The sequence below is a fragment of the Dendropsophus ebraccatus genome, chromosome 14, assembly GCF_027789765.1.
Source record: "Dendropsophus ebraccatus isolate aDenEbr1 chromosome 14, aDenEbr1.pat, whole genome shotgun sequence".
Taxonomy (NCBI): Eukaryota; Metazoa; Chordata; class Amphibia; order Anura; family Hylidae; genus Dendropsophus; species Dendropsophus ebraccatus.
Window position 1 is genome coordinate 71,953,435 of NC_091467.1, and position 27,988 is coordinate 71,981,422.

Here is a 27,988-nt window from a genome sequence, read left to right on the forward strand (position 1 = left end):
GGATTTTACTCTTAAAATGTGTCATCTTGCTTCATGCACTGATAAATCAATTTTCATTTTCTATCACTTAGTGTCATGTCATTTCCTGGGGAAATTCTTATATTAAAATCAATGGCACACATGCCAACAATCGATTTCTCCATAAGTGTTTTTCTAGCAATCCTGATCATATTGTGGAAAACACGTTATTTTGCTGTGATACCGTATGTGTCCAGTGCCCAACCAACAAATGAATTGCTTAGGGGTAAAACATTATTATTATTATTTTTGAAATCTTGTTTAAAAATCTCCAGTCTTCTAGTACTTATCAGCTGCTGTATGTCCTGCAGGAAGTGGTGTATTCTCTCCAGTCTGACACAGTGCTCTCTACTGCCCCCTCTGTCCATGTCAGGAACTGTCCAGAGCAGCAGCAAATCCCCATAGAAAACCTCTCCTGCTCTGGACAGTTCCTGACATGGACAGAGGTGGCAGCAGAGAGTACTGTGTCAAACTGTAAAGAATACATCACTTACTGCAGGACATACAGAAGCTGATAGGTACTGGAAAGACTTGAGATTTTTAAATAGAAGTAATTTATAAATCCCTATATCTTTTTGACACTACTTGATCTGATTACTATTTTTTTTTTTTTTACCAGAGTACCCCTTTAATGGAGTGGCGGCATACATAACAAACTACCTCTCCTTTTAAAACTGGGGCCCCCGTTCTGGAGGATAGAGGATATGTTCATAAAGATATGAAAGCTGAGCTCTAATAGGCTGTGATAGGTTTTACTTAAGGACGGTCCGAACCTGCTGAGGTTTGGGTTCGTATGAACCCGAACGCTTGGCATCAGATTCCCGCTGTCTGGCCGCTCCGTGCAGCGGGTGGATACAGCGGGACGACCGCCTGGAAAACTGGGATACAGCCTATGGCTATAGCTGTATCCCAGTTTTCCAGACGGTCCTCCTGCTGTATCGACCCTCTCCACGGAGCGGGCAGACAGCGGGAATCATTGCCAAGAGTTCGGGTTCATACGAACCCGAACCTCGGCAGGTTCGGACCATCCCTAGTTTTACTATTAGATGATTTCTGATTATCCCTCTATACACCTGCTGCATTATCTATACAGATAGTACAAGACTGCTGTGTATGCCCACAGTATGGCTGTCCCCAGGACATTCCTTAAAATAAAAAAAATTAAACTGTAATTTTATAAACAAGCCCATAATTTTCCTTCTATGTACTTACATCTAATTAATGAATCCTAAATGAAAAGAGACATTCCCTTTAATTATTAAAAACCTAAGGGAAATGGAAACCGTAATTAGTCTGAATTGTTCACTAAACGTTAGATCATACAAAAAGAGAAAAAACACAGACTGTGGTTATCCCAAGAAGGGAATAACTAGCTGATTGTTTATAACCACTGGGGTCCGATACCCAAGAATAAAGGTCAATTGTCCCCTGAATGAATGAAGCAGCAGGGCACATGTGCAGCCAGCACACTATTTATTCTCTATGGGACTTCCAAATTTCCGGCCGTAGTGCGAACCGCGAATATTCACCCGTAGTTTTGAGGTTAATGCGTACGCTGGAAAGTATACGATATACGGCCGCACAGTGCACACCACGTATGAGCTTACGGCCGGATCGTATACGGCGCCGTGAAAAATGAACAAGACCATTGTTTGAGGACGGAAATGTTGGAACTCACGGCCGTGGATTTCCATGCGGTCCCGTACGAAGTACTTATTTCAGCCAAATTGAACTTGATTTTTCGATCCAAAAGGTTCTGTGAGTTTTATTGGGCTGGGCGAAGATTTCCAAGTAAATGACCTGCCTCAGATCGCTTCGAAACAAGCTAGGGAAGCATAACTGTACTACGGGCGTATGTTCGCGGTGCGTACGCATCCGGCCGCATGTCTATTTTTCCCACGCCCGTAGTTTCAGCCGCACATGTACGGCGGTGTACGAAATGCGGCCGGACTCGTACGCAGTGTGAACATAGCCTTAAAGTGTATCTGTCATAAAAAAAAAATCTTTTGACTTGTCACAGGGATGTGTGAAACTTTTTATTGGTCAGGGTCTGAGAGATCAGACAGTGACAGATCAGGAGAATGAGCAGGACCCATAGCATTACATTATGCAGCCGTCTCGGTCATGTGATACAGAGCTGAAAGGGAACACGCTGAACTTAGACTTCTCCCACCTCCTTCTCCTGATTGTGGTCTGAACACTCAAACCCGACCAATAAAAACTCAGGGCCTATATTAGGGCTTAGGCTTATCTATGGGGTAGGTCTTATTTTAGGAAAAATAAACTGTATACCTCTATACTGTAGCCAAACTCTATATGGCAGTTAGCCGCCATACTGTAAGTTACACTGTAGTTAAGCCCCCATACTGTAACCCCCCCCCCTGCAGGTAGTCTCCATACTATATAACAACCCCCCGTGGTTGTTCCCCCATACTGTATACCTCCCTCCCCCCCTCTGCAGGTAGTCCCCATACTGTATACCTCCATCCTCTTCTGTAGTTGTTCCCTCATACTGTATACTTCCCCCATCTGCAGGTAGTCCCCATCCTGGATACCCCCTTCTGTAGTTGTTCCCCCATACTGTATACCTCCCTCCCCCCCCCTTCTGCAGGTAGCCCCCATACTGTATACACCCCCCTCTGCAGGTAGTCCCCATACTGTATACCTCCTTACCCCCACTGTAGTTGTTCCCCCATACTATATAACTACCCCCCCGTAGTTGTTCCCCCATACCGTATACCTTCCCCTCTGTATTTGTTCCACCATATTGCCATACTGTATAACTCCCTCCTCCCTCTGTAGTTGTTCCCCCATACTGTATACCTCCCTCCCCCACTGTAGTTGTTCCCTCATACTGTATATCTCCCTACCCTCTGTATTTGTTCCCCCATACTGTATACCTCCCTCCCCCTCTGTAGTTGTCCCCCCATACTGTATACCTCCCTCCCCCTCTGTAGTTGTTCCCCCATACTGTATAACTCCCCCCCCTCTGTAGTTGTCCCCCCATACTGTATACCTCCCTCCCCCTCTGTAGTTGTCCCCCCATACTGTATACCTCCCTCCCCCTCTGTAGTTGTTCCCCCATACTGTATACACCCCCACTGTAGTTATTCCCCCATACTGTATACCCCTCTCCCTCCTCTGTAGTTGTTCCCCCATACTGTATACCCCTCTCCCTCCTCTGTAGTTGTTCCCCCATACTGTATACCTCCCTCCCCCTCTGTAGATGTTCCCCCATACTGTATACCTCCCTCCCCCTCTGTAGTTGTTCCCCCATACTGTATACCAGGGGTCCTCAACTGGCGGACCGCGGCGGCCAGCTGTCCGGACCCCGGCTGCCGCGCTGCTCCCTGCACAGTAAGTATCTATGAGCGCTCGTAACGAGCGCTCATAGATACCGAGCGGCAGCAGCACTGACAGAGAGGAAGCCATTGGCTCCCTCCTTGTCAGTCACCTCTCACTGGCCGCAGCGGTCACTAGAGGCCGCGCTCCCCCTCTGGTGTCGGCGCCGAGTGACGTTCCTGCGCTGGCGGGGAGAGCAGCCTCTAGTGACCGCTGCAGTGCGGCCACAGGAGGAGAAGAGAAGAAGACGCGCAGGACTTAGGTGAGTAAAGTGTTTTTTTTTTTTTTAATGCTATATGGGAGGAAGGGGGCGCACAGGGGGGCTGTATACAGGGGGAGAGCGCACAGGGGGACTATATACAGGGGGAGAGAGCACAGGGGGGCTATATACAGGGGGAGAGCGCACAGGGGGGCTATATACAGGGGGGAGCGCACAGGGGGGCTATATACAGGGGGGCTATATACAGGGGGAGAGTGCACAGGGGGACTATATACAGGGGGAGAGAGCACAGGGGGGCTATATACAGGGGGAGAGAGCACAGGGGGGCTATATACAGGGGGAGAGCACACGGGGGGGCTATATACAGGGGGAGAGCGCACAGGGGGGGGTTTCAGGGGGAGAGCGCACAAGGGGGCTATATACAGGGGGAGAGCGCACAGGGGGGCTATATATAGGGGGAGAGAGCACAGGGGGGGCTATATACAGGGGGAGAGCACAGGGGGGGGGGCTATATACAGGGGAAGAGCCCACAGGGGGGCTATATACAATGGGACAGCGCACGGGGGCTATATACAGGGGGAGAGAGCACAGGGGGGGGCTATATACAGGGGGAGAGAGCACAGGGGAGCTATATACAGGGGGAGAGGGCACAGGGGGGGCTATATACAGGGGGAGAGAGCACAGGGGGGCTATATACAGGGAGAGAGAGCACAGGGGGGCTATATACAGGGAGAGAGAGAACAGGGGGGCTATATACAGGGGGAGAGAGCACAGGGGGGCTATATACAGGGGGAGAGAGCACAGGGGGGCTATATACAGGGAGAGAGAGAACAGGGGGGCTATATACAGGAGGAGAGAGCACAGGGGGCTATATACAGGGGGAGAGAGCACAGGGGGCTATATACAGGGAGAGAGAGAACAGGGGGGCTATATACAGGGGGAGAGAGCACAGGGGGGCTATATACAGGGGGAGAAAGCACAGGGGGGCTATATACTGGGGGAGAGAGCACATGGGGGCTATATACAGGGAGAGAGAGCACAAGGGGGCTATATACAGGGGGAGAAAGCACAGGGGGGCTATATACAGGGGGGCTATATACAGGGGGAGAGAGCACAGGGGGGCTATATACAGGGGGAGAAAGCACAGGGGGGCTATATACAGGGGGGCTATATACAGGGGGAGAGGGGGGAGAGAGCACAGGAGGGCTATATACAGGGGGAGAGAGCACAGGGGGGCTATATACAGGGGGAGAGAGCACAGGGGGGCTATATACAGGGGGAGAGAGCACAGGGGGGCTATATACACTACTGGGGGAGAGAGCGCACAAGGGGGCTATATACTACTAGGGCAGTCACCCCCTGTGTACCTAATTCAAAGGGCTATTGAGAGAAAAAATGCCAGTTTTCCCGCTAATAAGCATCAATTCTGTATGTAAAACGTTTGTGAAAAGTAACAAAACACGTTTCCTACTGATGTTCAGCTCGGACCTTCACCTGACAATAGACCCCGGTACGTAGACCTTCACTAAAAGTTGTTGAGTACCCCTACTGTATACCTCCCTCCCCCTCTGCAGGTAGTCCCCATACTGTATACCTCCCTCCTCCCTCTGTAGTTGTTTCCCCATACTATATACCTCCCTCCCCCTCTGTAGTTGTTCCTCCATACTGTATAACTCCCTCCTCCCCTCTGTATTTGTTCCCCCATACTGTATACCTCCTCCCCCTCTGTAGTTGTTCCCCCATACTGTATACCTCCCGCCCCCTCTGTAGTTGTTCCTCCCTATACTGTATACCTCCCTCCCCCTCTGCAGGTAGTCCCTATACTGTATACCTCCCTCCCCCTCTGTAGTTGTTCCTCCATACTGTATAACTCCCTCCTCCCCTCTGTATTTGTTCCCCCATACTGTATACCTCCTCCCCCTCTGTAGTTGTTCCCCCATACTGTATACCTCCCTCCCCCTCTGCAGGTAGTCCCCATACTGTATACCTCCTTCTACCCTCTGTGCTGGGGGAGAGAATCCTAGAAGGGGTGGAGGGGTTTTTAAACTAGGGATGTGGAGGGAGGACAATGTAGTATGTAATGTAGTGGCAGATAGGTTAGAGAGGGGACAGAACATTGAGGAGGGAGGAGAAGGGTCCTGTGGGGGGAGGATAAGAGCAGTGGATAGGGAGATCCATATGTTGCGGATGAACAGTGAGGATGATTGTAGCCACAGCACAGTAATAAATCCCATTTCTTATAATGAAGCGGTTAAACTCAATGGTAATATAAAGTGTATGCTTACTAATGCCAGAAGCCTAGCCAGCAAGATGGGGGAGCTGGAGGCCTTGGTTCTGGAGGAGTCCATTGATGTGGTTGGTGTGACTGAGACATGGCTGGACTCCTCACATGACTGGGCTGTCAATATTCAGGGATTTGCGTTGTTCAGAAGGGACCGGGTGGGCAGAAGGGGAGGAGGAGTATGTCTGTATGTCAGAAATTATATTAAAGTGAGTGTAAAAGATGCAATAGTGGGAGATGACTGTGATGATGTGGAAGCATTATGGGTAGAACTACAGAAGGAGGTAAAGAGTGAAAAAATTATTCTTGGTGTAATCTATAGACCCCCCAACATTACTGAGGAGGTAGATGGCCAGTTGAATAGACAAATAGAGCGGGCTGCCCGGGAGGGGACAGTAGTGGTAATGGGGGACCTCAACTACCCAGATATAGATTGAGGTCACGGTTCAGCTAAAACCACAAAGGGGAGGGAATTTCTTACCCTCCTGCAGGATAATTTTCTGGGCCAGTTTGTGGAGGAGCCAACTAGAAGTGATGCCTTGTTGGATCTGGTTATTTCTAACAACGCTGAGCTGGTTGGGGATGTCACTGTCCATGAACACCTGGGTAATAGTGACCACAATATAGTGACTTTTAGCTTAAAGTGTAGAAAAGAAAAACATGTTGGGAGGGCAAAAACTCTTAATTTTAAAAGGGCCAATTTTCCTGGGTTAAGGGCAGAACTTCAGGGCACAGACTGGGAGCGGCTGCTGTCACATACGGATACAGCTAATAAATGGGAAATCTTCAAATCCACATTAAATAACTGTACTGCCAAATATATTCCTATGGGTAACAAATATAAACGGTTAAAATCCAATCCCACATGGCTTACAACCGAGGTTAGAAGGGCTATAAATGAGAAAAAAGGGGCATTCAAAAAATATAAATCAGAGGGGTCAGCTGTAGCATTTAAACATTACAAAGAAGTCAACAAAACCTGTAAAAATGTAATAAAAGCAGCAAAAATTCACAATGAAAGGCAGGTAGCTATAGAAAGCAAAAGAAACCCCAAAAAATTCTTCAAATATATTAATGCAAAAAAACCAAGGTCAGAGCATGTAGGACCCCTAAATAATGGTGACGGGGAATTAATAACTGGGGATCAGGAGAAAGCTGAGTTACTTAATGGGTTCTTCAGTTCTGTATATACAAAAGAGGATGGAGCTGTGGTGGGTGGGGCCAGTACTGAGGTGGGTGGGGCCAGTGCAGCTAACACATGTAATGTACTGAACTGGTTTACTATAGATATGGTCCAAGATAAATTAAACAAACTCAATATAACCAAAGCTCCAGGGCCTGATGGATTGCACCCCAGAGTTCTTAGGGAACTCAGTTCTGTAATTTTTCTACCCTTGTATGAAATATTCCGTGATTCTTTGCTTACTGGTATTGTGCCGAGGGAATGGCGTAAGGCAAATGTAATACCGATCTTCAAAAAGGGCTCTCGAACTTCCCCAGGTAACTATAGACCCGTAAGCTTAACGTCCATTGTGGGGAAACTATTTGAGGGGCTTATAAGGGACTACAAACAGGAATATGTAGTGGCTAATAGTATTATAAGTGATAACCAGCATGGTTTTACTAAGGACAGAAGCTGTCAAACCAACCTAATATGTTTCTATGAAGAGGTAAGTAGAAGCCTGGATGGTGGCGCGGCTGTGGATATCGTGTACCTGGATTTTGCAAAAGCGTTTGACACAGTTCCTCATGGACGTCTGATGGGTAAGTTAAAGTCTATTGGTTTGGAAAATTTAATGTGTAACTGGATTGAAAACTGGCTTAATAATCGTACCCAGAGAGTGGTGGTCAATGATTCCTACTCTGAATGGTCCCCGGTAATAAGTGGTGTACCCCAAGGGTCAGTACTGGGCCCTCTTCTGTTTAACTTGTTTATTAATGATATTGAGAATGGAATTAACAGCAATGTTTCTATCTTTGCAGATGACACCAAGCTTTGTAGTACAGTACAGTCTATGGAGGATGTGCAGATGTTACAGGATGACTTAGACACACTGAGTGTTTGGGCGTCCACTTGGCAAATGAGGTTCAATGTGGATAAATGTAAAGTTATGCACCTTGGTACTAATAACCCACATGCATCATATGTCCTGGGGGGAGTTACTCTGGGAGAGTCACTGATGGAGAAGGATCTGGGTATACTTGTAGATAATAAACTACAGAACAGCACACAATGTCAGTCAGCTGCTTCTAAGGCCAGCAGGATATTGTCATGCATTAAAACAGGCATGGACTCACGGGACAGGGATATAATATTACCGCTTTATAAAGCTTTGGTGAGGCCTCATCTGGAGTATGCCGTCCAGTTTTGGAACCCGATTCATAAAAAGGATGTTCTAGAGCTGGAGAGGGTACAAAGACGGGCAACTAAACTAATAAGGGGAATGGAGCATCTTAGTTATGAGGAGAGATTAAAAGAATTACATTTGTTTAGTCTGGAGAAGAGACGTTTAAGGGGAGATATGATTAACTTATTTAAATATATAAATGGCCCCTACAAGAAATATGGGGAAAAGATGTTCCAGGTAAAACCCCTTTAAAGGACAAGAGGGCACTGCCTCCGCCTGGAGAAAAAAAGGTTCAACCTCCGGAGGCGACAAGCCTTCTTTACCATGAGAACTGTGAATCTGTGGAACAGTCTACCCCAGGATCTGGTCACAGCAAAAACAGTAGAGGGCTTCAAAACAGGGCTAGACAAGTTCTTAGAGCAAAATAATATAAATGCATATGTATAGAACCTATCGCCCCTCCCCCTTCCCTGTATCCATCCCCTCCTTGGTTGAACTTGATGGACATGTGTCTTTTTTCAACCGTATTAACTATGTAACTATGTAACTATATATAGTTGCCCACGTACCCTCCATCCCCCCATAGTCAGTGTTCCCTACTCTGAATCTTCTTACCCCTCCAGCCTCCAGTGCAGCTTGTGTTGAGCAGGTGGGGGCGGAGCATAACAAGTCTGGTCCTGATTGGCTGATGCTCAGCACCTAGAGTCAGGGATCTGGTCAGCTGACTGTTTGTCCAGACTTCTCCAAAAAGCCTGCAACATGACGCCAGGTCTTATTTCTGGGGCAGGTATACAATATATAGGTATACAATATAGACTCTTCTCTATATTGAAGTGTGGTGAATTTTTTTTTATTAAAATATAAATTATTAACCCTCAAAAGTTATACAAATCACCAATATAAATTAATAAATTACGGGAAATGCACATAAAGTGATTTTTTTCCCCTGCACTTACTACTGCATCAAAGCTTCACTTCCTGGATAAAAATGGTGAGGTCACTTCCTGGATAAAAATGGTGATGTCACTTCCTGGATAACATGGTGATGCCACTTCCTGGATAACATGGTGATGTCACTTCCAGGATAACATGATGTCACTGCCTGGATAACATGGTGATGTCACTTCCTGGATAACATGGTGATGTCACTTCCAGGATAACATGATGTCACTGCCTGGATAACATGGTGATGTCACTTCCTGGATAACATGGTGATGTCACTTCCTGGATAACATGATGATGTCACTGCCTGGATAACATGGTGATGTCACGACCCGACTCCCAGAGCTGTGCGGGCTGTGGCTGCTGGAGAGGATGATGGCAGAGTGGATGCTCAGTGTTCCTCCAGTGCCCTGTGTCCCCCTGCCATCATCCTCTCCAGCAGCTACAGCCCGCACAGCTCTGGGAGTCAGGTCGTGACATCACCATGTAATCCAGTAAGTGACATCACCATGTTATTCAGGAAGTAACATCACCATGTTATCCAGGAAGTGACATCACCATGTTATCCAGGAAGTGACATCACCATGTTATCCAGGAAGTGACATCACAATGTTATCCAGGAAGTGACATCGCCATATTATCCAGGAAGTGACATCACCATGTTATCCAGGAAGTGACATCACCATGTTATCCAGGAAGTGACATCACCATTTTATCCAGGAAGTGACATCACCATGTTATCCAGGAAGTGACACCACCATGTTATCCAGGAAGTGACATCACCATTTTAGCCAGGAAGTGACATCACCATGTTATCCAGGAAGTGAAGCCTTGATGCAGTAGTAAGTGCAGGGAAAAAAACACTTTATAAGGATTTCCCCTAATAAGTGTATATTGGTGATTTGTATAACTTTTGGGGGGGCAATACAATACTTTAATCATTTTCGCTGATCTTCACCTTTAACAAAAATTGTGTTGTCACATACCTAACCATAACTTTTTTTATTTTCCAAGTGACGAAGCTGAGTGGAAGCTTGTTTTTTTTTTGTTACATTCACTGCTCTTTACAGGAACATTTGCAAAAAGTCACCTACACAAAGTATTTCAGGGAGAAGACATTGCACACCATACAAGCCGAGTGCAGATGTGGTCCGGATCAGGTTCGATCCATGACGCCAGTACTTACTGCAGCTAATTCCCTATGCTGCTGTTTTATATATCATTCAGTACAGGTAGGAGCTCTTTCTAAGTCCAGAATTAATATTAACCATTTGGTTGCATGTTGACAGTCCCATTCAACAACTGCCCATCATGGTCTAATCCTTCTCACTGCTTTCATTCTGAGGCACAGAGAGGCAAGCAATCCTGAGCTGTGTGAACAATGGTGCAGCCGGAGCCCAGAAGAGGTGTGTGAGCCTCGGCATTCATCCCACAATAGCATCATATGCTCATATCATCGATTTGTCTCCCGTGTCTCCTAAGCTACAAAATCCAATGAATGGAGAAGAAAATCTGCAGGTTTCCGAGTAATGGGCAGTAACTGCTATTGATCTATAGTGATTGTGCTGTATAACCTGGCAGCTAGCTCTCTACAATATAGTCTATAGTATTTGTATATACAGGCAGGGCCAGACTGAAAGGGTGGCAACCAGGGACCCAATTTCCTGAATATGGGACAGTGGAAAAGTACTGGCATCAGTTGTGCTCAGTTGCACTGGATGCATCGAAAAAACGTGGACCCTGACTAAGTTACAATGCCTGAGTGGCGCAGCTACTATGGAGGCAGACCACGCAACTGCTATGGGGCCTGGGGTTCCACCCCGGGGTAGCATGCTTTGCCTACATGGTACTAGCTATGGCACTGACAGCAACCAACAGCCCCCCACACACCCGGACAGTGGCTTGCACCAGTGGCTTACATCTACCCTCCCCCCTCTGCCCCTGACCAGCATACTTATACTTACCTAGCCTGGTATAGTCCCCAGCGTTCGTTCCCCCAACTCCATGACACATGAGTGACGAAGAACAAAGTAACGCTGACGGATTATGCCAGGCTGGGTGAGTATTTGGAGGAGCCTGTACAGTTTTTCCCATGGGGCCCCATGAGTCCTAGCTATGCCCCTGCAATGACCCCTGCATATAAGCTGATCACGAGTCCCACTGCTAGTCACCTCAGCAATCAGTTATAATCTGAAGAATAACCTGGCATCAAGTGTCAAATACTGCTGCAGCGCCATCACAGGAACATTTAAAAACTGCATGGTGACTATTGAAATGAATGGTCAGCACATGTAATGCATCACTATGTTGGATCCACCAAAGATAGCTTTTTATACCTCTATCTTTTAGGGGTATTCTAAAATACAAGCTGAATCATCCCTCCTCCTGGGGACTAACAATTTATTCTATACATGTCATTACCTTTACCGTCTCCTTCCCCCAGTTCTGAGCTGCTGATTTCTGCCAAAGACACTGAAAACTGTTTGTGAGTTGTTCTCTCTGTTTCCTCCTCCCTTTCAAGACAGCTTATGTATACAGTGTCCATGGCCAGCTGTATCTGGAATACCCCTTTAGGGTGCGTTCACACCTACAGGATCTGCAGCTGATTTTCTGCAGCAGATTTCAGTTAAATAACTGAACACAGCATCAAATCTGATGCTGTGTTCAGTTATTTAACTGAAATCTGCTGCAGAAAATCAGCTGCAGATCCTGTAGGTGTGAACGCACCATTAAAGGGACAAGTAAGAATTTTTTTTTTTTTTTACATTACTTTAATAAAGAGGTGAGCAATTCGAGGTGAAGATAAAACTGTACCTGGGGTGGATCACTGTCCTACCATATAAAGCTCGCTACACTCTGCAGCCCAATAAACCATAAATCTGCGCCATAAACCAAATACCATTAAACCATCAATAAAATCATACACAGTCGCATAAACAGAGATTTTACAGCCGCATATTAAATGCTGCTCAGGTATCTCAGCCATGCACATTCCCCACAAGGAGGATGATAATAAATATTTAGAGGGATTGTTCAGGAACATAGATGGAGACAGATAGGAAAGTATTCAGCAAACTTGTTAAAAATGCTCCGGGAAAGAAACAAGAGGAAGACAAGTAGACGGGTTATAAGAAAAGAGAGAGATAGAAACAGGACAGCCCTGTAATACAGGATGTAACTCGGGATCAGTAATGTATATACACAGTGACTCCACCAGCAGAATAGTGATTGCAGCTCTGGGATATAATACAGGATGTAACTCAGGATCAGTAATGTAATGTATGTACACAGTGACCCCACCAGCAGAATAGTGAGTGCAGCTCTGGAGTATAATACAGGATGTAACTCAGGATCAGTAATGTAATGTATGTACACAGTGACCCCAACAGCAGAATAGTGAGTGCAGCTCTGGAGTATAATACAGGATGTAACTCAGGATCAGTAATGTAATGTATGTACACAGTCACCTAACAAGCAGAATAGTGAGTGCAGCTCTGGATGAAGTATAATACAGGATGTAACTCAGGATAAGTACAGGATTAGTAATGTATGTACACGGTGACTCCACCAGCAGAACAGTGAGTGCAGCTCTGGAGTATAATACAGGATGTAACTCAGGATCAGTAAAGTATGTACACAATGACCCCACCAGAACAGTGAGTGCAGCTCTGGATGAAGTATAATACAGGATATAACTCAGGATCAGTAATGTAATGTATGTGCACAGTGACCTCACCAGCAGAATAGTGAGTGCAGCTCTGGAGTATAATACAGGATGTAACTCGGGATCAGTACAATTTAAGGAATACAATGAATTCTAAATCATTGTTTTACATTTTTGTAAATGAATTATAAAAATAAACTATAACATTGCGTTCACAGATGATCCAGAGCTGAACTCTCTACAAGTCTGGGGGAAGAAACATCCACAACAACATAGCTGAGCAGTTCATTTCCCCTATACAGGATCACTGTACAGTTCGTGTTGTAGATACTGCACTTCCTAGAAAGCAAATGATCTACAGATCTACCATTTAGCTTTGAAGCCAACAGAATGGTGAATGAAGCTCTGGAGCATAATAAAAGCTAGAACTCAGTGCAATATATATATGATATGGTGTATTTTTGCATTCGAGGCAAACTAGTCTAACTTTCCAAAATTTCTCTAATTTTCTTTAATTCCTCTTATACCTGTCCTATCCTGTGAAAAATATTAAGAAACGTTCATGAAACATCCCTTTAAATCGCAGATCTGTGCAGAAATGTTTGCTGGGCCTCTCCCTGTCACTTATGGCAGCCTGGGAGCAGCAGGACATACCTTCCAGCGCCAGCTGTTCCCGTCTGACACTCCTATTACTTCCACCTGGGTAAGGACCATCTCAGCAAATCCTCTTTTTCTCACGAATTCTTCAGAATGAAGTTCTTGCAGGGTGACAGACGGAGGCAGAGAGCATCCTGGGAAGAGAAAGAAACTCAATGCCTCTCTATTCTCTCTCTTCTTTCCCCTCCTTTGCCAGTTTAACAACTATAAGAAATGCCAAGCGTGGTAAATATCCAAGGTGACTCCGACGCAGGTATAGGGTAAACATGACAACCCTTATCTGCTTTGTGTGGTTATATTGGAGTCATTTGGGGGGGTCCCCAACTTAGGACCCTGAATGGAAACCTCACTGTAAGGGTCCCCATATCATAAGGATTGGCAGTGATCTCTGTCGTCCACATGTAACACTACTTTGGCCAAATCCTTCAAGGGGTAATCAATAAGAGATTTTACATTTTACATGGCCACGGTACTCACCTGCTGCCGATTCTGCTGCTCGGGGCTTCCTGGTCTCCATCCAGCAATGCCCTCTAAGCCAATCATGGGGTGAGGCGGGTCACAGCTACAGTCACTGATTGGCTGAGCGGGCATTAAAGGGTGAAAATCTTTTTCTTTCAAATCAACTGGTTTCAGAAAGTTATATAGATTTGTTTTTGACTTCTATTTCAAGTCTTCCAGTACTTATCAGCTGCTGTATGTCCTGCAGGAAGTGGTGTATTCTCCCCAGTCTAAGGGTATGTGCACACTGAGGAAAAGGCGGGGAATTCAGCTTGAAATTCAGCTTGAAATTCCTCCCGTAAAAAATGTACAGAGCAAAGTCCCATTGTGTTCAATGGGTTTTCTGCTCTGTTGTTCACACTGCAGAATTTCCGAGCAGAATTTTCTGCTGTAGATCTGCTAGAGGAATTCTATAGAAGTCAATGGGGGGCTTAAATTCTGCTTCAATTCTGCCTGAAAACTTTCAGCTACAATTCTTCGAGAATTGCTCAGTGTGCACAAAGCCTAACACAGTGCTCTCTGCTGCCATCTCTGTCCATGTCAGGAACTGTCCAGAGCAGGAGAGGTTTTCTAGGGGATTTGCTGCTGCTCTGGGCAGTTCCTGACATGGACAGAGGTGGCAGCAGAGAGCACTGTGTCAGACTGGAAAGAATACACCACTTCCCGCAGGACATACAGCAGCTGATAAGTACTGGAAGGCTGAAAATAGAAGTAACTTTCAAATCAGTATAACATTCAGGTGATTTAAAAACTTAGTTTTTTTTTCTCTGGAGTTCCCCTTTAAAGTCATATTGCAACCTAATAAGATAACAGCATTATACCTTTTACAGTAGGTCCCTATTATCATCCCATTCTGACAGTGGTTGGTAAGCATTGTATTCCGAGCAGCCACACTGAACCCCTCAACAACGGTCACAGGTACAATATGGCTACTATGAGAGTCTTCTATTCTCCTGAATGCGGCTGACTATGACGCCAGGTCCGGAGCTGATGAACCAGGGCTGATCCTCTCTGTTATCACTGTACATGTGGAGTCAGGGATGAGAAGTTATTTCTAATTCTACAGACCTCCTTATATCACCTCTCAGTGATGCCGCAGTGAGGTTACGAGGAAGAGACAATAAGCCGCGCTCTCCATTAAATGTTACGGGTTACCATAAAAAGTTAAACTCATTGTATCACTGGGTCCTGGGAGGTTTTCCATATTTGCAGGTTTATTGTGTTTAGCAATAGAACAGAAATAACAAACAATTGGGCGGCTTCTGGGGGGTGGAGGGGGGGGGGGCTACAGACTTAACCCCTTCTGTCCGCAGAGCTGTAGAAAGTCTTGTTATTGTAGGACAAGTTGTACTTTTTAATGTTACTGTTTATTGTACCATATATCGTATTATAAAGCAGAGAAAAAAAGATTTGTGGCCTGAAACAGTTAAGTTAAGAATTTTAGTTTTACAGCATTTGCTTTGTAGTAAAAAAAAATATATAATAATAAATATATATATATATATATATATATATATATATATATATATATATATAGCTTGCATTATATTTTACTACTTTTATTACTTCTAAAAATTACAAAAATACAAAAAAAAAAAATTTGCTTTGTCACATTCTATAATTTCTATCTACTTTGTAAGATTTTTTATGGGGTGAGGTAGTTTTTATTGGTACCATTTTTGCGATAGAAATGGCATTTTTAAGGTTACCCCAGATCTTTTTTTTTTTTTTTTTTTTTTTAAATCAACTGGTGTCAGAAAGTTATACAGATTTATAAATAACTAATTATCAGCTGCTGTATGTCCTGCAGGAAGTGGTGTATTCTCTCCAGTCTGACACAGTGCTCTCTGCTGCCACCTCTGTCCATGTCAGGAACTGTCCAGAGCAGGAGAGGTTTTCTATGTGGATTTGCTGCTGCTCTGGACAGTTCCTGACATCGACAGAGGAGGCAGCAGAGAGCACTGTGTCAGACTGGAGAGAATACACCACTTCCTGCAAGACATACAGCAGCTGATAAGTACTGTAAGATTGGAGATTTTTAAATAGAAGCAATTTATACACAACAAAGAATCTCTGAATCTTTATACTATGAAGCCACAGGAGTGCATCTGTATGGTTATATTGCTGCCTAGAAATAATGGAATTGATGGCATGATGATATCTAATATGATATCTCTGCACCCACTATAGCTACGCCCCGTTGCCCTGCCTTTTCATGACCAGAGTGGATGGTGTAGATTGGTGATTTGAGGCATTGAAGTGGTTATCCCAGGGGTAGGGAACCATGGCTCTCCAGCTGTTGCAAAACTACAACTCCCATCATGCCTGGACAGCCAAAGCTAAAGCTTTGGCTGTCCAGGCATGATGGGAGTTGTAGTTTTGCAACAGCTGGAGAGCCAAGGTTCCCCACCCTTCGGTTATCCCCAGGTGACAATGTATTGGAATAAGTATCTGATTGTTGGGGGTCCCAGAGGTTGGGCCGATCAGATACTTATTACCTATCTAATGTATATGGGATCGATTGTAATCTTGGGATTCCCCCTCCACCACTCCTGTATGAGATCTACAGATGAGTGATGAGCAGGAATTACTAACAGAATGCCGCCATTACTCTGTATCCGACACAATAGAAGAATGGTTTTCATTTAATTTCAGTGTAATCCGAATTTCATCCATTATTGGCCGCACAAATGTATTCTTAATGTCACACTAGATGGAGGTATTTGTCTACATCAGTCACCCGGATTAGGAGACACGTACGGATTAGATTGCCTTAAAGGCATTCAGGATTGTTAATGACCCTTTAAATGGTTTCCTCACGGGAGAATCTATAGAATGATTATTGGCCGATGGGTAAATGGCTTCTTCACATTGTTATTGTCTCTGTATAATAACACAGGTTGCTTAGTACACTGTCCGGTATGGGCCATGATATAAGGAAGAGCTAAGATCTCATCTTCCACCCGTCTGCTATTATTACTATTGACCTACCTACTATCTCTTATATATAGATCCTCATATATGTTATGTATATTATCCTGTAGCTGGAAGCCATGAGAGGCAACATGTGGCTGCAGGATGTCCTGTACATATCACTGAGCTGTTAGTGTCCTTGTTTCACTACTAGGGGTGACCAAATGTTATATGTGATGGCTCCTACATCATCACCCCAGCAGGGGGCAGTGTGTCCTCCACATCATCACCCCAGCAGGGGGCAGTGTGTCCTCCACATCATCACACCAGCAGGGGCTGTGTGTTCTCACCATAGCATCACACCAGCAGGGGGCAGTGTGTCCTCCACACCATCAGCCCAGCAATGGGCAGTGCCCTCCATATCATCACACCAGCAGGAGGCAATATGCCCTCCACATCATCACCCCAGCAGGGGGCAGTGTGTCCTCCACATCATCACACCAGCAAGGGGCAGTGTGTCCTCCACATCATCACCCCAGCAGGGGGCAGTGTGTCCTCCACATCATCACCCCAGCAGGGGGTAGTGTGACCTCCACATCATCACCCCAGCAGGGGGCAGTGTGTCCTCCACATCATCACCCCAGCAGGGGGCAGTGTGTCCTTCACATCATCACCCCAGCAGTGGCAGTGCCCTCCATATCATTACACCAGCAGGAGGCAATATGTCCTCCGCATCATCACCCCAGCAGGGGGCAGTGTGTCCTCCACATCATCACACCAGCAATGGGCAGTGACCTCCATATCATCACACCAGCAGGAGGCAATATGTCCTCCACATAATCACCCCGGCAGGCGGCAGTGTGTCCTCCACATCATCACAACAGCAGGGAGCTGTGTGTCCTCACCACATCATCACACCAGCAGGGGGCAGTGTGTCCTCCACACATCATCACACTAGCAGGGGGCAGCGTGTCCTCCACACATCATCACACCAGCAGGGGGCAGTGTGTCCTCCACACATCATTACACTAGCAGGGGTTAGTGTATCCTCCACATCATCACACCAGCAGGGGGCAGTGTATCCTCCACATCATCATCATACCAGCAGGGGGCAGTGTATCCTCCCCTCATCATCATACGAGCAGGGAGCAGAGCCCCCTGTAATCATTACATATAAGCCCCAGAAAGAACTGCAGGATGTGGTTCGCAGCAGTTTCACAATATTATTGCTACTTTTTTTTTCTTAAATGAGTGTATTATCTATATATCTAAATCCAATCTATCCATCTAATCCAAAGGAAAATCTATTTCCCCCTGTCACTTATATCTATCTAATCTTTCTATAAATGCGCCCACCTGAAGGGAAATACAATTACTGGGTGAGTTGTGACGGTGGAGCAGGAGGGGAGGTGGCGGGACGTCTCCCCCGAGGCTCTATCTATGGGCCCAATGTGATCATATACCAGACGAAGATATTACATGTATATATAGCAGCACAGGGGAACAAACACCATCTATCATCTACATGGGGCGCTCTTACCCAGCCTGTCACCACATGTGACGCTTCTCTCTTTCTTGTAGCTGGAAAATAATTGATGGTGATAATATTAGCTGTGAGGGCGATATAATGAGATATACAATATTAATGAATGCTACAGTAATAAAAACAGACAGTAAGTAATAGATATATGCAAACCTATCACAGACATATACTATATCCAGGGAAAGCAATGACCCCATATATACCGATATAGCAAAGACACCATCACTAGATGCATGGGGATATAACAGCTGGAACAGAACTCTATGGGAGCTGTATAATTCTGTATGCAGTGAGCGCCTCTTAGTGGTATAACCATGCTAGTATCACAGCAAGCAGGGAAAGCAGTTCAGTATGGGGCCCCATAGTAGTCACCTGTCTCCTGTCTATGGTAGATGCCACTGTTGGTTTTTATCTACTGAAGTGAGAAGGATTCCTGCTGACATCCCTGATATCCTGATATATGGCTATTAACAATCAGGGATTGTATCTGTGAGCAGGACTTATAAGTGATCTGTAGGTGCCACCTAGTGGTGACAGAGAATAATACACATTGTCTACTAGCTCTGACGTCTGTGATATTACATCATAGCTGAACATTATAATACACGGATTATTAGGAATATCCTGCAGCTTGTTCCTGCACCCCCTCACCTCACCGTACACACTCACCCTGCACCCCCTCACCTCACACACTCACCCTGCACCCCCTCACCTCACTGTACACACACACCCTGCACCCCCTCACTGTACACACTCACCCTGCACCCCCTCACCTCACTGTACACACTCACCCTGCACCCCCTCACCTCACTGTACACACTCACCCTGCACCCCGTCACGTCACTGTACACACTCACCCTGCACCCCCTCATCTCACTGTACACACTCACCCTGCACCCCCTCACCTCACTGTACACACTCACCCTGCACCTCCTCACCTCACTGTACACACCCTGCACCTCCTCACCTCACTGTACACACTCACCCTGCACCCCCTCACCTCACTGTACACTCACCCTGCACCTCCTCACCTCACTGTACACACCCTGCACCCCCTCACCTCACTGTACACACTCACACTGCACCCCCTCACCTCACTGTACACACTCACCCTGCACCCCCTCACTGTACACACTCACCCTGCACCCCCTCACCTCACTGTACACACACACCCTGCACCCCCTCACTGTACACTCACCCTGCACCTCCTCACCTCACTGTACACACTCACCCTGCACCCTCTCACTGTACACACTCACCCTGCACCCCCTCACTGTACACACTCACCCTGCACCCCCTCACCTCACTGTACACACTCACCCTGCACCCCCTCACCTCACTGTACACACTCACCCTGCACCCCCTCACTGTACACTCACCCTGCACCCCCTCACCTCACTGTACACACACACCCTGCACCCCCTCACTGTACACTCACCCTGCACACCCTCACCTCACTGTACACACTCACCCTGTACCCCCTCACTGTACACTCACCCTGCACCCCCTCACCTCACTGTACACACACACCCTGCACCTACTCACCTCACTGTACACACTCACCCTGCACCCCCTCACCTCACCGTACACACTCACCCTGCACCTCCTCACCTCACCGTACACACTCACCCTGCACCCCCTCACCTCACTGTACACACTCACCCTGTACCCCCTCACCTCACCGTAAACACTCACCCTGCACCCCTCACCTCACTGTACACACTCACCCTGCACCCCCTCACCTCACTGTACACACTCACCCTGCACCTCCTCACCTCACTGTACACACTCACCCTGCACCCCCTCACCTCACTGTACACACTCACCCTGCACCCCCTCACCTCACTGTACACACTCACCCTGCACCCCCTCGCCTCACTGTACACACTCACCCTGCACCCCCTCACCTCACTGTACACACTCACCCTGCACCCCCTCACCTCACCGTACACACTCACCCTGCACCTCCTCACCTCACTGTACACACTCACCCTGCACCCCCTCACCTCACCGTACACACTCACCCTGCACCTCCTCACCTCACTGTACACACTCACCCTGCACTTCCTCACCTCACTGTACACACTCACCCTGCACCCCCTCACCTCACCGTACACACCCTGAACCACCCTCACCCCAGCCTATGCTCCCGGTCCCCTTCCCCTCATATCTGCAGCCCCTCCTCTTCCCCTGCAGGTTCGGTAGGACCTGTGTGATGTCAAAGTCCGACTGAGGTGATTTGTGCAAGTTGCGGCAGAACTGTAGCAGAGAGGCCACACAGCACGGATAGTCTAGTATATGGGCCCCGGGACATAACCCGTCACTGACCAGATACCTCGAGCAGCGGGCATGATGGTGAAATAGCTGATCTCTGCCCAGTTATTAAAGTTTTACAGTTTTAGTATGTGCCCTAATAATAGCGCCATGTAGTCCCCAGAGTACTGCCATCCCCAACGAACATAGGGGGAGATTTATCAAACATAATGTAAAGTGAAACTTGCTCAGTTGTCCCTAGCAACCAATCAGATTCCACTTATCATTCCTCACAGACTCTTTGGAAAATGAAAGGTAGAATCTGATTGGTTGCTAGGGGCAACTGAGACAGTTTCACTTTACACCATGTTTGATAAATCTCCCCCATAGAGCACTGCTGTTATAAAGAATACTGCCCCCTGTGGTACCCCACTAGTAACTGACCCCTCTCATACTGACCCCCTGTTCTACCCCACTGATGACTGTGACCCCTCCAATACTGCCCCCTGTGGTATCCCACTGATGACTGTGACTCCTCCAATACTGCCCCCTGTGGTACCCCACTGATGACTGTGACCCCTCCAATACTGCCCCTGTGGTACACTAATAGTGACAATGACACCTCCATTACTGCCCCCTGTGGTACCCCTCTAGTGAGAATGACCACCCTAATACTGACCCCTGTGGTACCCTAATAGTGACAAGGCCCCCTTAATATGTCCCCCTGTGGTGCCCCACTGATGTCTGTAACTCTTATACTGACCTCTGTGATACCACACTTGTGACAATGACCACCCAAATACGGCCCCCTGTGGTACCACTCTAGTGACAATGGTTACCCTAATACTGCCCCCTGTTATATCCCACTAGTGGCAATGACACAGTCATATACATGTAATACAAATAAGGTTAGTCCTATACATAACAGCAGGTAAGCGCTACAGGAATCTGGACAGCAGAGCAGCATCTCCATCCTCCTGTACATTGTGCACCAGATACAGGGCATGGAGCGCCCCCACCTGGTGACCAGAGGAGACGAGTGCAGCCAATGCCAGACAGCCAATTACAGCCTGTGCCAGTCCATGCTGGCAGTTGTAGTGCGGCTCTGGGTCAGTAAATGAAGCGGATGAAGAATCTTCATTCTCAGCAGTAACATTGCGGCTGTGATACTAGTCTTAATAAACACAATAAATACAATGATATTTCTCCCCTGGAGCTGCTGCCACAATGTTTCCCTCTGCAGGTGACACTATTACCACCGTCACATCTCTTCATCCTGACAGACCCCATAATAAGCCATGGGGTCCTCCTGCTGCCAGCACTGTCCCCATATGATGGATCTCATGCTGCATTGTGGTTTCTATTACACATTATCTTACTATTTCCTTCTATTCACACGTCTTCTTCTACTAGTGGATGTGGTGATCACATTATTATTACTGGTACCATTCACCATTCTGTGCCCCCCTGCCCACCAGGATACACTGAGCACACATTTACCTCACACTACGGGGATCACCATAAGGACTGTGCCTCATCCTGACACCTCTAACAATGGGCGGCCAGAAAGCAGAACTGACTCCTGCCATATGTAACTTATGTGATCGGGGTCACAGCAGTATCACCAGTAGCCATACATAGCACCACAAGGGATTGTCCAAGGTGTTAGACAGATCCCAGGACCCTGCCACATAAATACAGATGTCTGCCCCCTATGTAACACAATAACCATAGATATAGACTGTAGTTAGAGATAAGTAATATAATGCTCCCCAACTATATCACCAGAAAGTGCTGGCTGTATACACCGGAGCCAAATAATAAAGTAAGTGTGTACGTATGAAGTGTGCAAATCAAGCCGAGGGAAGAGCAATGGAAAAGGATATCACCAAGTAATGAAGGCTGGAGCAGACTGTGACCGGGTGCCACCAGTCCCCACGCGTTCCGTCCCTCTAGGGGGACTTCCTCAAGGGTAAATTCAGTCATGATTGTCTGTGTATTTATAGAGGAATAAATGATGAAAAGAAAACAATTCTGTGCTGAGAGAGGTATCCATGTCCGTGGTTTGGTACACCAAGATGGCAGCTATCTTGGTGCACCCGACCCTGGTCATGGACATAGCACCTATACACAGTAAGCTAGTGCCCCTATATATACTGTTATAGCTTAGCTAGTGCCCCTATATATACTGTTATAGCTTCTATACAGTCAGCTAGTTCCCCATGTACAGTTATATCTCCAATATAAGTCAGCTAGTGCCCCTATATACAGTATACTGTTATATCTCCTATATAAAGTCAGCTAGTGCCCCTATATACACTGTTATATCTCCTATATACTGTCAGCTAGCGCCCCTATATACACTGTTATATCTCCTATATACTGTCAGCTAGTGCCCCTATATACACTGTTATATCTCCTATATACAGTCAGCTAGTGCCCCTATATACAGTATACTGTTATATCTCCTATATACAGTCAGCTAGTGCCCCTATGTTATATCTCCTATATACAGTCAGCTAATGCCCCTATATACACTGTTATATCTCCTATATACAGTCAGCTAGTGTCCCTATATACACTGTTATATCTCCTATACAGTCACCTAGTGTCCCTATATACACTGTGACATCTCCTATATACAGTCAGCTACTGACACTATATACACTGTTATATCTCCTATATATAGTCAGCTAGTGCCCCTATATACACTGTTATATCTCCTATATACAGTCAGCTAGTGCCCCTATATACACTGTTATATCTCCTATATAGTCAGCTTCTGTGACTATATACACTGTTATATCTCCTATTTAGTCAGCTAGTGCCCCTATATATACTGTTATATCTCCTATATACAGTCAGCTAGTGTCCTTATATAAACTAATATAAATCCTTTATATAGATATAAGACACCAGTGGCAGCCCCAATATCCCAGTCTTCTCACCCCATCCCTATCTACTAATAATACTAGAAGAAGCCGCCATGATTCTCTCTCCTTCCTCTGGACACTAGGCCGTCACCCCTGATGCCCACATCACAGTGTATAGGGTAGAGCAGGGCTATGGCCATTGCCAGGCTGGTGCCACCGGAGGCTTCCATGACCTTTGACATCAGGTGGCATCACCAACTGCCGCTGTTTACTTTCATCCGTCGCTGGAGGAAAGAAGACTGATGTCTACGGCCTGGAGAAGACTGGAAGACATGGCGTCCACTGGACAAGACTGCGAGGAGAAGCCGAGGAACGAGAAGAGGAAGAGGAAGGAGGAGAGAGAGGAGAAGACCCAGAAGAGGAGGAGAGGAGCCGAGGAGAGCGGATTGGAGGATGAGGAGCCTGCAGCACCCCGCCCCTACCCCATCAGCCGCTACAACGTCCACCAGGTCCTGGGTAGGGGCGCCTTCGGCAAAGTAAGTGCTGGAGCTTCTTATTCCGTTTTGAACGTTACAGGGGAGATTTATCAAACTGGTGTAAAGTAGAATTGGCGCTGTCGCCCCTAGCAACCAAGCAGATTTCACTTTTCTTTCTTCACAAATTCCTTGGAAAATTCCCTTTTCCTTGAAAATAAACACCAGTTTGATAAATCTCCCCTACATTTCCATCCCCAGCTATTGTTCTCTGTTATCAGCCATTTTATATCGGATGGATGTTATATTCCCTCTATGGGATAACAGACAGGACATCCGGATACTTCTCTGCCCTCCTGACCCCTACTGTATGCCCCATAGCTCCTCTGCCCCATTTATCCCCATAGTCAGGTGTAGGGCCGCTATACGGGCTATTATAAGGGAGCAGTTGCCCATAGCAACCAATCAGATTCCTGCTTTCATTTTTAAAAATGGCCTTTGAAAAATAATGACTGGACTCTGGTTGCTATGGTAACTGCTGCCCGATCTCTATCACCTCTATCTATATGTCTATACGTCCAGCAATCAGACTACAGGCAAAAATACAGGGGATTCTAAAGGGTTCACTTATTTTTGTTAATTGTATTAATGATAATAGTGGAAAATCCCTTTAATCCTTTAACCTCTTAACAGTCACAATAAAATTGGACAAAACCACCAAAAATGTTGATTGCAGATTTTAAATGTGAATATTGTTACCGCCCAATGGTGCGTTTACACAGGCAGATTTATCTGACAGATTTTGGAAGGCAAAACCAGGAATGGATTTGAAAAATGGAGAAATCTCAGTCTTTCCTTTATGACCCGTTCCCTGTTAATGGTCTGTTCCTGGCTTTGGCTTCAAAAATCTGTCAGATAAATCTGCCTGTGTAAACGCACCATGAGGCTAATATTTAGTGTCAGGTTCCTTTTTGTAGGATATTATTGATCTAATGTTTGTGTAGACCTTTTGATCACTTTTTTATTCATTTTCAGTGGGATTTGAGGGAACAAAAGGAAACACAATTCCAGCATTTGGTCCTTTATCTATGATACATAATAGTTTGGACGTTCTTAAGGCATCAATACCAAATGTGCTTGTTCGTTTTAACCTTTTTTATTTGAAAAATGGAAAGGGTGGGTGGGGGGTTGTTATAAGTGTTATAATATTATGAGATTTATTTATAAATGTACGGAGCAATGACTGTGCTGTAATGCTGTAATGCCCTTTAAGTGACAGTGGGATCTAAATGGTTAAATATCCGGCATTGGGCTGGTAGATCAGTTCTTGTGATCTGTAGGTTCTTGGTAACTACCCAACTTACCAACCGCAGTTCACACCTGAATAGCAAGACGACCCCCATCTTCTCCTAAACATTCCCCGTTTGTTTCCTCAGGTGGTCCTGGCATCGGTTCCTGGCCGGAACATCAAGATGGCCGTCAAGATCATCGACAAGAAGAGGAACGAGGAAGAAACCATCATCCGAGAGCGGCAGATACTCCTTGCGGCCCAAGACTGTCCATTCATCTGCCAACTCTATGCCGCACAGCAGTCTGAGGAGCGCGCCTATCTCATCATGGAGTATCTGCCCGGCGGCAGCCTGGAGGCTTTGGTCGAGATGTGCGGCTGCCTGAACATCGGCAATGTAAGGTGAGGTAGAGGGGAATTCATCAGAAACCGAGGGGTGGAGGATGGGAAGCACAAGACGAGGTAGGTACAGGTGTAGCTAGCAGAGGGCGGGTGGGTATAAGATTTCATGGCACTGACACAACTCTCTGTTCCTTCCTGCAAGATTCTACACAGCAGAGATGATATGCGGCCTCCAATTCCTCCATGGACTCAACATCGTCCACGAGTAAGTAGAACTTTCCTCCTTCTCTCTCTTCCGGCTTTCCTGGAGTCCTGACCGGTGACCATTCTTCTTCTTGCAGTGACCCATCCTTGTCTCCTCTATCACTCGGCACAGTTCTCATTCTCTTTCCTTATTTCCTTGCAGAGACCTGAAGCCGGACAACGTTATGCTGGATGCAGATGGCCACATCCGAATCATCGACCTGGGCATGGCCAGAGAGGGATCCAACACAGCAGAAGACTGGTGGTGCCTGGGGTTTGTGATGGCCAGGATGGCAGGACCACAACCCCAGGATGACTTCAGCTATTTCTATTTCCAGAAAAAGACCACCGACAAGCCCACACCTCCAACTCGGGCCGACGCTGAAGAGAAACAACTGGCACAAGATCTCATCTGGAAGCTGATGTGTAGTGATCCCGAGAAGCGCCTGGATGTGGCCAGAAACATCAGAGAGCATCCCTTCTTTTCCATCATCGGCTGGGAGGAACTGGAGAACAGGAGAGTCCGACCACCATGGAAGCCGTACGAGGCAGAGCTGCAAACTCCCCATCTGCAGTGGCCAGAAGACACCGAGCCCCTTCACCCCATGCCTGAGTATAACTACATGTCACCATGCTGGGCCCGGTAAGATCCTCTTCCTCTCATCAGATGTTCTTCTTACTCTGCAGTCACCATCATTGTCCTTGTCTTCTGTCTCTACCAATGACTCTGTCTCTACTTCTCCTTAGATGGATGAGAAGATCTCGACTGTGAAGGATTCCACGACCATCTGGTAAGTGGCCGCTATACATACAAGACTTACATCTACTGGGGCTTCTGTTATCTTAGGGAATGGTCTTTACAATGATAGAAGTTTATCACACGTCTTCCTCTTATGTCTTGCAGGATGAGCCGACTGCCCAGAGCTTCCAGCCTCCTGACCTGCATCTGACATCTCTGCTGTACGTGACCTCGGCTGCCCTGGACCATCATCTCTCATCAGTACCATCATCATGCCACCCTTTGCCAACGTGTTGCTGCCTCAGGCCCTTGGCCTGGCATCCTCCAATCCCGGGCTGGCATCTGTCATCACTGCAGCCTGAAGATCCTCTACGCCCCCAGGAGCGGCCTGTGCTTCCATCTGGTGAGTTCAGGAATAATAGCCGCATCTTGTATCCCTGGGGCGCTGAGTAGCGGCCATTATCCCTGAACTCACCTCAGCACAGGCCGGGTAAGTACTGCACCCATCACACATCACATCCGGATCACACACTACATGATAGGTATAGACACACACATAGATTAGACTTTGAGCCGATCCTGAGATTTATTCTGATCGCCAGATTTGGGGTCGGGAAGGAATTTTTCCCCCTGAGGACAATTGGCCCATTCCTCTCAGGGGGTTTCGCCTTCCCCAGGATCAACGTGGCCCATAACTAGGCTTAGTATATACACATACACATCCAGATATATTCACCCCTCTCCTATCTATAAATAAATTTCTTTATTTTACCCCCCAAGATCTTTGTCCTTGTCTTTATTTCACTGGTTGCCCATGTAGTAAATGTTGTGTAGACGCCCATGTCTTATTCTCCAGGTGTTACAATCATGTATGTCAGATGTAAATCACAAATGTGGTGTAAACAGAGCCTGACGGGGTCTCTGGTATTTTATAACAAGGGGTCCCCACTAGTAATCACCTTGTATCCTACTGCATGAAGACCTAACAATCCGCCCAGTGGTTACATAGAGGAAACGGGGCACCATAGTAAAGTCTGACATGAGCCTTCTACTAACATTGAAATATTATGGGGGCACCAGGAACATAACCTAAAGGGGCACAAGGGTCTCATACATGGTCAATCTTGAAAGAGCTGGACCCAGGTGGAACAGCTGAGGCCTTCAAGCCTCAGGTGATAGCCGACCCCCACAAATATCTTTATATGACATCCACAGGTGGTTCCTTTAGAGTACAGTTTTTTCCTGCCCTTTACATACAGTATATCAGTCAGTGACCAAATCACCAAGATCCAGCAATAACAACTTGTCTTTAACAATCCTATAGATATTAGACCTGATGAAGGTGCAGGAA

At 46.5% G+C, this 27,988-nt stretch overlaps 2 protein-coding genes across 4 annotated transcripts in view; one reads left to right on the top strand and one right to left on the bottom strand.

The window, feature by feature from the left end:
* The window catches only part of SLC39A11 (solute carrier family 39 member 11), a 420,528-nt gene that overhangs the window by 339,130 nt on the left and 53,410 nt on the right, over positions 1-27,988 (bottom strand). For both annotated transcript variants that reach the window (XM_069952867.1, XM_069952866.1), the window contains exons 4-5: positions 18,424-18,464; positions 13,470-13,606 (exon numbers count right to left, since the gene is read on the bottom strand). In XM_069952867.1, coding sequence (XP_069808968.1) covers positions 13,470-13,606; positions 18,424-18,464 — 178 coding nt within the window. The remainder of the gene's footprint in view (positions 1-13,469; positions 13,607-18,423; positions 18,465-27,988) is intronic.
* On the top strand, positions 23,527-27,404 carry LOC138772388 (protein kinase C delta type-like). 2 transcript variants are annotated; one of them, XR_011359758.1, is made up of 7 exons: positions 23,527-24,088; positions 25,462-25,715; positions 25,858-25,920; positions 26,062-26,541; positions 26,646-26,689; positions 26,803-26,838; positions 26,873-27,404. XR_011359758.1 is itself a non-coding variant. In XM_069952750.1 (6 exons), exons 1-5 carry the CDS (start codon positions 23,855-23,857, stop codon positions 26,668-26,670), a joined length of 1,056 nt encoding a protein of 351 aa, XP_069808851.1. In that variant the 5' UTR covers positions 23,527-23,854; the 3' UTR covers positions 26,671-26,689; positions 26,803-27,404. The 2 variants fall into 2 exon arrangements, 1 of the variants encoding a protein (XP_069808851.1); XM_069952750.1 differs by having other exon boundaries at positions 26,803-27,404.

Excerpts from the sequence above, each read along its gene's own strand:
- LOC138772388 (XM_069952750.1), top strand. The coding sequence starts at position 23,855 with ATGTCTACGGCCTGGAGAAGACTGGAAGACATGGCGTCCACTGGACAA. Across the intron at positions 25,716-25,857 it reads CTGAACATCGGCAATGTAAG|ATTCTACACAGCAGAGATGA; the intron begins GTGAGGTAGAGG and ends CCTTCCTGCAAG. Across the intron at positions 25,921-26,061 it reads GGACTCAACATCGTCCACGA|AGACCTGAAGCCGGACAACG; the intron begins GTAAGTAGAACT and ends ATTTCCTTGCAG.